We start from the raw sequence: 13,811 nt of genomic DNA on the forward strand, positions 1-13,811 counted from the left end.
TTTTACAACTCAATATTCAACATTCAACATTTAATATTCAATATTCAACATAATAATAATAATAATAATATATTTTTCAACAGAAATAAAAATTATTGTAATCTTGACTTTTTAAATTTCGACCATAACGGTGATAGATACACAATACATGCCGTCTTTGTCTATGTTACAACAAGAGTAACATTTTTGATGTAGTTTATACAAGACGTTTGTTTAAACGCGGGAATAGAAAACAAAAAAGACATGAATATAGAACCCCGTATTATTTGTTTTATATATTCAAGAAAAATAAAGCCGCGCGGGCCCAATTATGTAATCAATCCATGGCAACAAAATGCCAAAGCGAGAATTTGTTTGGAATGACAACACAATGCATGCATCCTATAAACAGTTGTCTACATGTTGAGCTAGCCTTTCTGCCAAGAATATCTTACAGGAATATATATATGCATGCTAATAATTAATTACACGCATCCAAAAGAAAAAAAAGAAACCAAACACAGCCAATATGGCTAGGGAAACTGGAAGATTTAAATATTAATTATTTGATTTCTCGGTAATTAAAACATTAGCTTCTTAAATATATGATAAGAATATAAATGGAACAAGCTAGGTACTTAATTAATTAATTATAAAGGCGGCTGGCTCGATCGTACATATATAAGTCGATCAACTACATTGTTCATCATCGATCCCAAAACAAGACATAATATATATATCAAACGTTATACCGATAGTATTTAGACATAAAATGATATTTGATTAATTAATACCAAAACAAACTATATATAGATCCATATTGCAGCTAACGCTTCTTCTCTTCTCCTGATCGATCCAGCTTCTTCTAGCTAGCTAGCTCCAAATTAAATCTGTATAATATACAAGAAATTAAACCAATCACAACATATATATATATTAAAAATAATATTACAAAAGTAGTTACGTTACGTTATTACCAAATGAATGGTCCTGTGGTGGTCTGCATCAGGCATGAATGCGCGAAGCAGATAGTAAAATTCTCCATGGTGGAGGGGGTGCACAGTAAAACCCCACTCATTAGTGATCACTGGCTGCCCCGATGACTGTACAAGCACTGCATCATTTCCAAATGCCTCTCTCACGTTAAACGGCCCCGATCCCACCTCCACGCACACATCGTTTATGAACACCGTCGATTTTGTCGCCACCATTTCGCCGCCTACATACACCATATCGACTTAAAATTTGGAAAAAAAAGTTATGGAAATCATGTGATTTAGTTCGTTGCATGCTTTGGTACTCTTTAGCGTTGTAAGAGAGTGATTATATAAAAAAGTTAATTAGAAGGAGGGATTTGGTGAAGTCAAACCATGCAGACACATGAAGGGACAGTGAGCAAGAATTAGGGGGGGGCCAAAGACAAATGTATCATTGTCTCTTCCCAAATATGACATAAAATGTCCATCAATCAATAAATGAAATTAAAAAAAGACGAATCAAAATGCCGTAAAGAGAGACAACACATTGAACAATATATATCATCAGTCTTCACTAACTACATATATAGCTGACTTTACTCACGCATGCCGATCGAAATATAGACCAGAATATCGGCAGGGCTCTTGCTGATTCTCATCCAAGAAACCATCTTCTCATGTCTGATGTTCATGTTTATTTTTTAATAAATTTGGAAGAGATTCGAATGTAGTACGGGTTATCATGTAACAAACCCTACGGTTGGTTCATTAATTAATATTAGATTATAAAGTAATTAAAAGTTTAAAAATGATGAAATGATATTGAAATACCTTGAAGAATACAATCTGTGGGGGATGAAATACCGAGAGATGGAGCGAAAATGGAGGGAACGGTAGCAGCTATGGTGGGATTCATCTCCTGTTGCAGTACTCTAATCTTGTCATCTTCAGCCTTCTTCATGAGAAGAGAATTATTCATCAGCATGAGTTCACCGAGCGGGAAACTCGAGCAATTCCCAATACCCTGATCTATGACGACAGTACTGGATAAATCTGCAGGGAAGCAAAACCCTTGAGGAGTCAAACCAGCAGCAGCACTCGATCCTCCATTGTTTTGTTGTACGGGAAAGAAGAAGTGTTCGCTCAAGACCTCTCTGCAGGGAGGAGCTTGCAAGAAAGGACGACGTTGGTTCACCGAAGCAGTCGGAGAATTCAGCAAATCGATCATAGGAGTACTTGAGCCGACAGAGATAGCCTTTTGATCAGCTGAGCTATTGGGAGAGGTTTTGTCAGAAGAAGACGATGAAGATGTCGGGGCCGCGACGGTGGTGGTGGTGGTGACATTAACGTTGGAGGCGGTGGTTTGAGGCTGGGATTTGGTGATGTTACTGAGCTGGCGTTGCTTGTGTTTGCTTCTTGATTTCCTGTTCTGGAACCAGTAAAAAACATTGGCATCTCCCACTTGGCCATATTCTTGAAGTTGTGCCCTAATCTTCCTTATCTCATCCCTCGGAGGATTCACCATCCCCGAATTGAATATCCCTTCGAGTATGCGTATTTGCTCCGGTCTAGGGTTCCATCTCGGTTTTGGCTCCAGAGTTCTTTCTTCACATCCAGCAACTTCTCGAAAAAAAAAAAAAAAAAACCCATGAGGAAAAGATATATCTTTGTAAAGAAAATTAAAAACCCATAAATAACATAAAAAATATCATGTACCTGGTGTATACGGGGTCCTGTGGTAACCGGCTGCAGTAGTCAAGTCATGGTGCTGCCATTGGAGATGAGTTGCGTTGCAGGGTTTTGACTTAAACATGCTAGGCCAATGTCTGTTTGAAGATGCCATTAATGGGGTTTCGATGCTATCAGCTTAAAGCAAAGCTGTAGATTATAATAAATTCGAAGAACTTTCGAAAAGCAGCCAATTCCCGAAGCTAAGAGAGAAACAAATCACACAAATCTTCTAGTTCGTTCTTGCTGGTCTTTCACTACTGACTGAATCTAATTCTCTTTATATATAGCCTTTTTGCGCATCACCTACTTCTGTTTGGAGTTCATCAGCAATAAATAGACAAGTCATATTATATATAATCAAAACCGTAACACAGCACTTATATAAATTTATTAATATAAGGTGAATGAAGGCTTTATATATTAATCATGATGATATGGAATAAAAAAGGCCAAAAACCAGGACAAGAATCGCCTGCAAAATGGAGAACGAAAACAGAAACGAAATTAAATATAAAGCGAGGAAGATAGTACAGGCCCATACCCCTTGATGATCACAAATATGCATTAAAAATATATAAGAACAATCAATCGGTTTGTAAAACGTAACATAGTACAAGCAAATTCCCACGGACGTGAAGCAAAGAGAACATTGAAAGAAACATATGCCGGGGCTTATATTAGAATCTTCATCAGAGTCCACAGATGGAACCCTTAATGCACGAGGGTGTGGGATGGTGCCACAGAACTCAAACTCTGCACACACACACACACACTCAATTTTTTCTAAAAAAAAATGATTATTGTTTATCTGAAGAATTGTAGAGGAGAAGAAATGGATGGTGGACATGGCATTACGTGTGTGTATATATATATAGATATAATATTTAATTTATATTAAAGTAGATTATTGTAATTCGAAGAGGTGGTTGTTGCAGGAATTAAATAAAAGAGTGTTTGAAAGTCAAGAAAGGGCACATAGGGGTTTGGGAAGCAAGTGCTGTATGGATTTGCTGTCGTCAACACTTTCTGAGGTTTTCTTCTTTTTTTATTTTTATTATTTATATTTATTGAATCACATTATTGAATTTTCAATGTAAATAAATAAATGTATAGAAAAAGACCAATTTTTTTTAAAAAAAATCAAGTGGGATTGCTCTAATTTGCTTTTTTTGATTAAGGGAAAATTCAAATTCTAATATAAGAATTAAATCAGATTTTTTATTATGTTCGTCCACTCTTGTGTATGTCAAACCTACATTTGTTGGTGAGGGATCGGTCAATAATGTAATAATGTGATATGTTGCATCCACATAGTGGAGAGATACAACATGATTTTGACTTTTTATTTTATTTTATATGTTCTTTCTAATTGAAATGATTTTCGAAGAATAAAGACACCATTTTTATTTCATTTTTTTGGGCGAGAATTACGTATTGATACCACTTTTGATGGTTATCCTTAATTGATCAATAAATGAACGGTGGCAAATGATTTTAATTAATTATTCTTTTGTAAAACGGAACGGACCCTCTTATTATTATTCTTTGTTATATGTACGAGTTAACTCGGTTCATCTCATAAATATTGATTTGTGAGACTAACTCGTAATATATTGTCTTACAAGATATCTATAAACAACTCAACAATGATATATGATTCATGTTGGGTTTGTATACATGTACATATGGAAACGGTCGATGCCACATGAGAGTATCACCCTCAAAGTGATCTGGACGGACCAGATCATATCACCAGATCAAATCATTTGGTTTGCTGTACAATCTGGTCCGTCCAGATCATGTTATGACACTTGACAGCTATCCTCAAGGTAGCATGAACTGTTCCGTAGATATGTCACATTTATTAAACATCGCACATATTTTAATTTTTGTGGACTAAATTATTTTATTTTATTTTAAAGTAACACTCATGTGAGACGGTCTCATCAATGAGACGGGTCAACTCTACCCAGATTTATAATAATAAGTAATATTTTTGGCATAAAATGTAATATTTTTTAATTGATAATCCATATAAGAGACCCGTTTCAAAAAAATAACCCTTGAGACCGTCTCATAAGAATTTTTGTCTTTATTTTAACTGTAAAATGTCAAGAGATTTCTAGCTATCTTTAGGATATTAAATTAAATTAATGATCTCAAATCTCAAATAAATATCATGGATTCATGTGGGGATTCATGCATCTTTAGGATATATATCCATCCATCCAACCACCTGCATATGTTTTTCATTCGAAACACAGTATGAACAAGATCTCGCAATTAATTATCTTTCAATTAATGTTTTTTTTTCCACTCACATTCATTTTCAAAATTAATTAATTGTTGGTTTTCTTTTCTAGATGATGAACATATTAATGGCACCGTTTGACTCCATGGAAAGAGATTTGTAATTTGGCGTCAACCGAAGTTTGAAGGTCGTAAATATTCCTCGGCAAGAAAGAGGTCGCCTCATTGGTTTGATTTTCCAAAACTTTTTTCTTCCTCTCTTTTTATTATCTCAATTTGTGTACTTGTAATTTGCTAATATATCGCGACTCCCTATACATTTTAAAGTTGATCAAGTAGATTAATTGCTTGGTCTATGTTTTGTCCGTCTGATCCCGACAACAAAATTAGCTTCAAACTCAAAGAATAATCTTACACGGTTATTTACATGAAAAATCATATTCTTTGACATAAATTTAAGGTGTAAGATCGTCGTCTCATTAGAATTTGTGTTTCATTCATCTTTCTCCCTGACGTTGGTCATCTATCCTTCGGTTTCACAACCGAAACGAACAAATGAGTCGATAATTACTCATGTATTCCAAAAAAAAATTTAAATTCTTTCAATTAATAAGTACTAACAACATGATTTAAAATTGATGTATTTTAATGTAAATTTTGGAGTCAAAAAGAGCGTTTGTAAATATGCAGTGGTGATGGACAATGAAGTATCATGAAAAAGGGACAAAACGCACAATCCCATCAAACGTCTCTCAGTTCTGAGTAGACCCATGATCGAATGCTGGATATGGTAGTAGTTAAACTCCCACTCCTATTTCATCATTCTTTTTCTAACAGTGAAAATAAATTAATTAATTATGTTAAATTTAATAATCCCATTAATAGTACTCCTGATTGAAACCAACGTACGTCAGTGAAACTGGAGTTCAATCGTGGCGGGATCTTCAAGAAAAAAAAAAGGAAAAAAGAAAAAGGGGGTTGTTGTACTTTTGGTGATATTTATTGAATAATTTCTACAATAATGTCACGTTTACCATTTTCATGGCGTTTGCTTCTTCCTTTGCTTCCATTTTGTCTGTAACATAAATGGTGGTTTTGGGTTTTAATCAATATATCCCATTTCTCACCATTCTCTTCCACTTTTTTTTTTACCCCAATTTAGTGGTTTGGATAAATTTTTGATTAGATTATTGTAGATTGGTGTAGACATTTGGCAAGCTACTTGTAGACCTATTTAAACATTTGTATCGTGCAAGGAATATAAAGACCACCTCCAATAATTTGCTTAATAACTTATCTCTGGCTAAATTATAAGATCCATTTGTTTTTTTCGTATTTGTCTTTAATTTATAGTTTTTTTTACATTTAATAAACCCTTTTACTAATATATTATATAATGTGTGTGGTTGTTTCAATTTGTTTCCCAATATCATTAAATAAGATATAGCATGTTAGGGCATTTGTCTGTAAAATTTGTTTTCTTAATATATTACATTTTCAATGAAAAAGAAAGTGAATATATATATAAAATTAGGATCGGAACAGAAAGAGTCAAAAGACTATGAGCACGTTTGGATTTTGTAAAGATTTTTAAAATAAGTGTTGTTTTAAGTTATAATTTTTGGCTTTTGAAAAAGTTCTTTTTTGGCTTAAAAAAGTACTTTTTAAGCACTTATTTTGTCATCCAAATACCATATTAGCTGAAAAAATATTTTTTTTTTAAAAAATGCTTTTTTGGCAAGACTTTTGATACCAAACGGGGCATATGTTTTGCGTTTACTTTTTCTTTCATCAAACTTAATGAATATCAGTTTTCATATATAAATTATAAATATATTTTATTGAGTGGTGGTATGATCAAGTACCATTTTTATTTACCAACTCTTTTAATTTGGTACACGTCACGAGTAGTATGATTAATTGCATTAATATTAATAAGATATTTTTATCAAAAAGTTCAAAGAACACTACTTAATTATAATTATTTAAGTGCCTTAGAATAAGAGGGATAATTAATTTGCATGTATCTCCATTGTGAAATATCAAAATAGCTGATTATTTCATGTGATCACAAATAAATAGGCAGTGTTTAACCCTATATATATATATATATATATATATATATATATACATATATATATAAATATGGCTAAAAGCATCAACCTCCTAGCAAAAAGTATGAAAAACATAAAACTCCTATATAAAAAATATTAATATATATGTTAGTACATCTTTCATTTGTTCAACATCAAACGTACAATATTTCACCATATGTTATAAAAACTCAGGCATATTTACTGCATATAAGAGAAATTTTATGTTCGATTTTTTAAAACACAAGGTCTAGCCGTCTAGATGCTATCTATTTTACATAGATGTTATTTTTTTTTAAAATTTTTTATAAAAGGTCTATAGCTTTTTAAATAAAAAAAACATAAGTGGTTTAACATATATATATATTTATTTTGCACATAAGCTTGTCATCTTTTTTAAGATTTTGTAAAGGGGTTATATGCTATTTTTGCCAATAACATATCACATATGATATAATTTAAATAATTTATAGATCGTAATTTTTGAAAATGCTGAACTACCACGAATTATTTCTATATATCTAATAAAATTGAACTCATCCGCCACAAAAATGTACTTGTGCAATAAGTAAAAAGGATGAGATGACTCGCCACAAGACGAACCATCACGACGCTCAAGTCATTATAAAATCCATAGAGTTAGTTTAAGATTCACAGAGTCAATAAAACTGACACGAGCGAAGAAAATATATATGGGGTGGGGGACGAGGTATAAAAGCTGTGTTTGGTATTGTCTATAGTGTGTACGTTGGGAGAAAAAAGGGGTGAGTCGGGTGACACACACACACACATATTTATTTATTTAGATCTAAGAATCGATTTTAGTTTTTTTTTTCAACCTTATTTAGATGGGATATATAAATAGGATGATTTGACAAAATATGGTGATATATCCCCCTATTGTTTTCAGGATGACTTTGTAGATATTCTTAAAATAAAATTACAATTTTGGTCCATTAATTTGTCAATTTATGATTTTGATACTTTATATTTTCAGATTTTAATTTTAGTCCTACGTATATGTTTCGATTTTGGCAATTTTAGTCCTAAAATTTAAGTAAAGCATCATTGTAAATTTATTTTTATTCAAAAAGATAAAAAGTTAAGTTCATTCATATTATATATACGTTTAAAAATAACACACGTACTCGATCGCATATAGATTCACGATATATGGACACAATAAAAATATGAATAAAAGAATACAGTAAGAAACAGGACAATGTTTAAGGTAGCACATGTCACAATTAATGAATGCCGCAATTAATTTTTTAAAAAAAAAACGCATTTTACCGGAATGGGTATGTGTGTCTTTGCGCGAAGTGCGCTTACACCCCCAGACGTGCTCTCACTAAATGCTATGTGCTCTCGCTTTAATGCACTGATTTATTTGTTTGCACATACAACTAGCCACTCATACATATATACAATCCTAGTCAAATTATATATATATAATTGCCGATCATATCTACATGAGACAAATTTTGCGACGGAGGAAGTTTTGGGGTAAGTGATATTGCCTTAATTCGAAGCAAACCTTTCAAAGGTCCTGACATGTCCCGCTCATGCAATGAGCGCGAGTATGACTCAAGCACAATGCATGGGCTCAAGCACAATGAGTAGATATTTTCCGTTTTTATGCGGGATATTTAATTTATCCCACGTATGTTCGCGTAAATATATGAAAAACCCGAACTAAAAATACAAAGTCGAGACTAGGTAAGGGGTGGACAATGAATAATTCTTTAAGGGTTCGATGTTTGTGTTTTCGTTTTATCTTCTCGATAGTATAAATCCATGTATCCATTTCAATCCATCGATGAATTAATTAATATAAAATTAATAAGAATAAGAAGAAATAAAAATGTCTCATGATCCGCAAAACACGGGTACATCCTTTATTAGATCCTGATGGCATTTTGCTTGGGGAATTGAGGACTTTGCATTATATAATATAATTAAACTACTATTTTTCTTCCCCTGCATGCAAACAGCTCATTTATGTGTATTCAAACGTAATAAATTAATTATTAAAAAAAAAAATAAGACCAGTCCGCACAATACGATCGATTTACTTCTTTTTTTTCGTGGACGAATTTTCTGCGCCATGTGACATTTTATTTGAAAATATGGTAAGAATATAGTATTGAGGAAAAAATCAGTGAAATTAAACACACTATCATATAATAAGGAGAATGAAACAATAAAAAACAAATAAAATTAATGCAAAGTAGGTAATTATTTCATATTATATCTTTTAAGAGGCATTAAAGTTGATAAGAAATAAAACACGACTATACAAAATTAAATTTCGCCATATAATAAACAGAATCAGAAATCTGGCATCCAGTATTCCACTTTATAATACGTTACAAAAATGTATTAAATTTGATATTATATATATAGAGAGAGACAAAACACACAGAGAAACATGCGTGTGTGTAGATATATATTGCTCGAAATTTTAAAGGAAAGTGCATTTTCTGATCTTGCGAGGATTTCTCTTCATTTTTGGTGGTCGCAAAACAACCTTTATTGCAGTATCGAACACGGCTTTTATATTCTGAAATTAAACAAAGTAAAAGAATTTATAAATTTTTGCAGCTTGCAAGCATGTTAAAAATCCCTAATCAAATCAAGTTAAATATTCTAATTTATATTTGTGTGTGTGTGTGTGTGTGTGTATGTGTGTGTGTGTATATATATATATATATACACACACACACAAAATAATTTATTAAGCTAAATAAAAAGGTCATCCATTTGTAAATTATTGGAAAATTTAAGTTTAATTTTGAAATAATTACATTTTTTAACCCCGTGATTTGCATCCTTCCTAATTTTTATCATGTTAATAGTGAATTGCATTTTTAGTTTATAACTTGCATTTTTTTTCTATATTGGTGATTTTTTTACTAAAGTCCATCGAGTTTAAAGAAAATTGTTTATGTGAAGGACATTGATGCTATCATGATTTTTTTGGAAGGAAACTTGAAATTCTAAAATCCATGCCGACATTTTAGACAGACGAGACTCTAGTTTAAAAATGACCATAACGTAAAAAAATGCAAGTTACATTAGAAGGGTTATTCGTTTGAACATGTACTTATTTTACAAAAATGTTTTTTAAAATATTTTTATAAAATATTTTAAATATTGTTTTAAGAATAAATATGTGTTTGGACAACTATTCAATAAAAAATTTTTCACATTTCAAAAGTAATGTTGTTCATCTTCGCCTTCCATAGTTTCATTCTAAAAACATCTAAAAACACTTCTCAAGTGTTCCTTAAAAATTATACTTGGAGAACATTTTTAAAAAAGCCATTTTCAAAAGCATTTTATAAAAAAAATTATCCAAAAACATAGTTTAAGTTTTTTTCAGCACTTATAAAACACTAAAAATGTTTTTGAAGACCTGTCCAACGAAACCCAAAATAATAGGATCAAAGTTGCAAATTACAAAGACTTAAAGTATACATTTTCCTAATTTTTTTAAGAAACATAAATTTAGAATTTTTGTGTTTTACCTGTTGAGATTTAGCACTACACTCAATATAAGCTACTGCTCCAATCAGTTTCTTCAGTTCTTCACCCTGGTTCAAATAAATTATAACAAAGTTAAATACTTTAAAAATTGATTATGAAGGTAACTTCTTTTTTTTTTTTTTTTTTTTTTGTAAATTCAAAAACTTGAATAATTGCGTGAAAATGAAATGAATGGTTATATATACCTGGGCAGTTGATATAGGAACCGCACCAGGATGGCCATCTAAAAATTGTTTGTCTTCTCTCAAATCTGCATTTTTATAATTTGAATTCTATAATTATAGCAGTATATATATATATATATATATTAACCTCAAACATCCCTCATTTGATACGAGTCAATGTGCAAACACACCCTAATCAAGAAAATTTACTAATGATCCCTCGAGTTCGAGATCCAACTTGTTAATTCGTGAATAAATTAAGAATTATCCATCAATTTTTTTGCTTTCTTTCTTAAAAAACCCAGCAGAAACATGATGCTAATTACACATATCACCGGGGAAAATCGCCGTTCCCATAATTACCCAATGGTAAAAATAGTTATCAAACTAATTATTTTACCAAGTTTGGTTCCCACGAGTACAATAGGTACGTTTGGAGAATAATGCCGTAATTCTGAGATCCACTGAGATGAAAAGAAAAAAAAACGAGATTATTAAGTCGTTAAATACTGGATTTATATAAACTTCCAATTACAATAGAAAAAAATAATAATATATATAATGTGTGTGTGTGTTTGTTTGCGGATAATACAAAACTGACTTTCTTGTATATGTTCTCGTAGCTGGCTTTGCTGATTAGTGAAAAGGCCAATATAAATACATCAGCTCCTCTATAACTTAGGGGCCTTAATCTGTTGTAATCTTCTTGCCCTGAATTTCATCAATTATTTTTGGAGATGCTTAAATACTCGGATTCGAGTCGCGTCGTCGAAGAAATTAATATAATGAAAATGTTAATTAACCTGCTGTATCCCAGAGGCCAATGTTCACTGTGTTGCCATCCACGACCACATTAGCACTGAAGTTGTCAAATACAGTTGGAACATAATCCTATACGTACATGTACATTATCAAGTATTCGAAATTAACCACCACCAAAAAAAAAAAAGAAACATACCAATTAATCAAGAAGGATTTCATGAAATAAGGAGAGCATATCATATATACCGTGGGAAAAGTATTACTGGTGTAAGAAATGAGCATGCACGTCTTCCCCACCGCGCCATCGCCAACGGTGACGCATTTTATAAACCTAGTTGTTGTCATTTCTTGGCACGGTAGTAGTTATATATGCAACACAGCAAGAGTCATAAAAATTATGCATGCAAAACCCTAAAATCTTTAATGTCTTAGAATCTCCGACGTTGTGCATATATATATATTAGTCTTGATCTTGGAATGCTCATTTTGATGTAAGTTTTAAATGTGACATAATTAATTAATTAAAGATGAATATATTGGGAGAAGTTGGCATTATTTAACAACCTCTATAATGATAGGCTCGAGACTTTACTTTTGTTTGAAGTTGAAGATCAAGAAAGCCAATTGCAAGAAAATTGGTGTGCAACAAATTAGGTGGTAGTGGGTGCATGGTGGCTGTTTGTTAGTTAAGTATCGAACAAGGGACGGAAAAAAGGATAATTAAAAGAAGAAGATTGCTTCATTTAATAGCTACTTAAACTATCATTATTTTTGTAGGTTTGTGTTTGAAAATATACGTCTAATTATATAATTGTTAGCTGTGACACAATATTTAAGAAATCGTGGGCTTTTACTAAGACCCCCCACATTTGCTGGTTTGTTATTAAATGAGACGAAGCCCAAGAGGAAAGGTCTGACATCCCTTCTCGGCCCATTAATAAAAATAACCCATAGCTTTGTCATAATCTGATTAATCAAATTATTAATTAAACCCCTTATATATATATTAGTATATATATATATATATATATATATATATTATAATACAAATACATTTCAGAATGATTTATGTCTGTAGGATTGGATTCCGAAAGATTTATAAATAGAGATGATAAATCAATATATATTGATAATAAAATGACGTAGGACTCTAATCATATGTAGAACTTGAGTCAAACATTGGATAAAACTCGCAATAAAAAAAATGATTACATCACATCATTAAATCGTTCTTGGCTATACTTGACTCTGTTTTAATATGAAATCTTTAATGGAATACATAATTCACAACATGCATCTTTAAATAATAATTATACTATCAAAGAGAGTTGTGTGGCATGGGGAGCCAGAGTCGATGCAAACCAGATATAAACATGATATAGAAAAATGATAATAATAAGTATTTGTGGTCCAATATTCTTCTTGCTATAAAATATCCCCTTCTCTATTTGCTAAAGAAACCAATCCTCTCTCCGATTACCAGAAATAGCACAAGAAACTCCCAGTTGGGAAACGCAAGAATCAACTGTTAGAGGCAAAATCTACGCATTGCTTTAGTAGTGTTTGAAAAAGTTTTTATGAATCATTTTTCGGTTTTTGTTCACAAAATTCAACAAATTTCAAAATTTTGTGAATGAAAAGCTGATGAGTGCTTTCTATAAGCTCACCCACGTACTATCTTTGTGTGACATGCACGAAATTGCCTTGGCCTCAGTTTCAAGTGGAAAATTTAAAGGCCCTTTACGTCCTCTTATTCGTAAAGCAGCCTCATCATACGCCATTGCAGCTTCTTCCTCTGTTTCAAAAGTCCCTAACCAAATCCTTGCTCCTTTCTTAGACGAATCTCTTATTTCAGCCGCGTATTTACCCCAAGGACGTCTTCTCACCCCTCTATAACGTACTTTATTGCCCTTTTTATCGGTTTTCGATGCATTTGAATGGATTGCACCTTCTCCTGAGCCTATACTTTGTGACTTCTCTGTATCGATATTGCTCGACGTGGGGATCGTTTCTTCCAGAATTTGTCTCCATGCCTCTTCTCCCTCTGATGTCCATTCACCTAAACTTGGCAACCTCTCCAAAACTTCCAATATCGATTCATCTCGTTGAAGGTGATTATCCCAAGAATCTGAGGACTCGACTGTTTCATGTTTTGCCATGAAATTTGCCCACACCTGCTCTAGAATTGTATCTGATGGGGGACTATAATTCATTTACGATTCTTGATACAATTCACCAAATTAAAACGTTGAAGCTTGAGATTAATGGTAATTAGATAGAGTGGTGACTCTATTTATTTGATATAT

At 32.1% G+C, this 13,811-nt stretch overlaps 3 protein-coding genes across 4 annotated transcripts; all 3 read right to left on the minus strand.

The window, feature by feature from the left end:
* Positions 1-615: 615 nt before the first annotated feature.
* LOC140891917 (WUSCHEL-related homeobox 9-like) lies at positions 616-3,508 on the minus strand. 2 transcript variants are annotated; one of them, XM_073300611.1, is made up of 5 exons: positions 3,229-3,508; positions 2,673-2,996; positions 1,788-2,576; positions 957-1,198; positions 616-869 (listed from the first exon to the last, which is right to left on the minus strand). In XM_073300611.1, exons 2-5 carry the CDS (start codon positions 2,797-2,799, stop codon positions 864-866), a joined length of 1,164 nt encoding a protein of 387 aa, XP_073156712.1. In that variant the 5' UTR covers positions 2,800-2,996; positions 3,229-3,508; the 3' UTR covers positions 616-863. The 2 variants fall into 2 exon arrangements, with proteins under 2 accessions (XP_073156712.1, XP_073156711.1); XM_073300610.1 differs by having other exon boundaries at positions 2,673-3,508.
* Positions 3,509-9,325: 5,817 nt separating this feature from the next.
* LOC140886866 (rac-like GTP-binding protein RAC13) lies at positions 9,326-11,894 on the minus strand. Its single transcript, XM_073293754.1, has 7 exons — positions 11,752-11,894; positions 11,547-11,634; positions 11,345-11,454; positions 11,144-11,207; positions 10,765-10,829; positions 10,561-10,626; positions 9,326-9,593 (listed from the first exon to the last, which is right to left on the minus strand). The coding sequence occupies exons 1-7, from the start codon at positions 11,848-11,850 to the stop codon at positions 9,495-9,497; spliced, it is 591 nt and encodes a 196-aa protein (XP_073149855.1). The 5' UTR covers positions 11,851-11,894; the 3' UTR covers positions 9,326-9,494.
* Positions 11,895-13,160: 1,266 nt separating this feature from the next.
* On the minus strand, positions 13,161-13,718 carry LOC140890313 (ethylene-responsive transcription factor ERF091-like). Its single transcript, XM_073298073.1, has one exon. The coding sequence runs from the start codon at positions 13,716-13,718 to the stop codon at positions 13,161-13,163; it is 558 nt and encodes a 185-aa protein (XP_073154174.1).
* Positions 13,719-13,811: the final 93 nt, after the last annotated feature.

This window comes from Henckelia pumila, chromosome 3, assembly GCF_033568475.1.
Source record: "Henckelia pumila isolate YLH828 chromosome 3, ASM3356847v2, whole genome shotgun sequence".
Classification (NCBI taxonomy): domain Eukaryota; kingdom Viridiplantae; phylum Streptophyta; class Magnoliopsida; order Lamiales; family Gesneriaceae; genus Henckelia; species Henckelia pumila.

Excerpts from the sequence above, each read along its gene's own strand:
- LOC140891917 (XM_073300611.1), bottom strand. The coding sequence starts at position 2,799 with ATGGCATCTTCAAACAGACATTGGCCTAGCATGTTTAAGTCAAAACCC. Across the intron at positions 2,577-2,672 it reads CAGGACCCCGTATACACCAG|TTGCTGGATGTGAAGAAAGA; the intron begins GTACATGATATT and ends TTTTTCGAGAAG. Across the intron at positions 1,199-1,787 it reads CACAGATTGTATTCTTCAAG|GCGGCGAAATGGTGGCGACA; the intron begins GTATTTCAATAT and ends TGGTGTATGTAG.
- LOC140886866 (XM_073293754.1), bottom strand. The coding sequence starts at position 11,850 with ATGACAACAACTAGGTTTATAAAATGCGTCACCGTTGGCGATGGCGCG. Across the intron at positions 11,455-11,546 it reads TGGCCTCTGGGATACAGCAG|GGCAAGAAGATTACAACAGA; the intron begins GTTAATTAACAT and ends GATGAAATTCAG. Across the intron at positions 9,594-10,560 it reads GTAGTGCTAAATCTCAACAG|AATATAAAAGCCGTGTTCGA; the intron begins GTAAAACACAAA and ends GTTTAATTTCAG.
- LOC140890313 (XM_073298073.1), bottom strand. The coding sequence starts at position 13,718 with ATGAATTATAGTCCCCCATCAGATACAATTCTAGAGCAGGTGTGGGCA.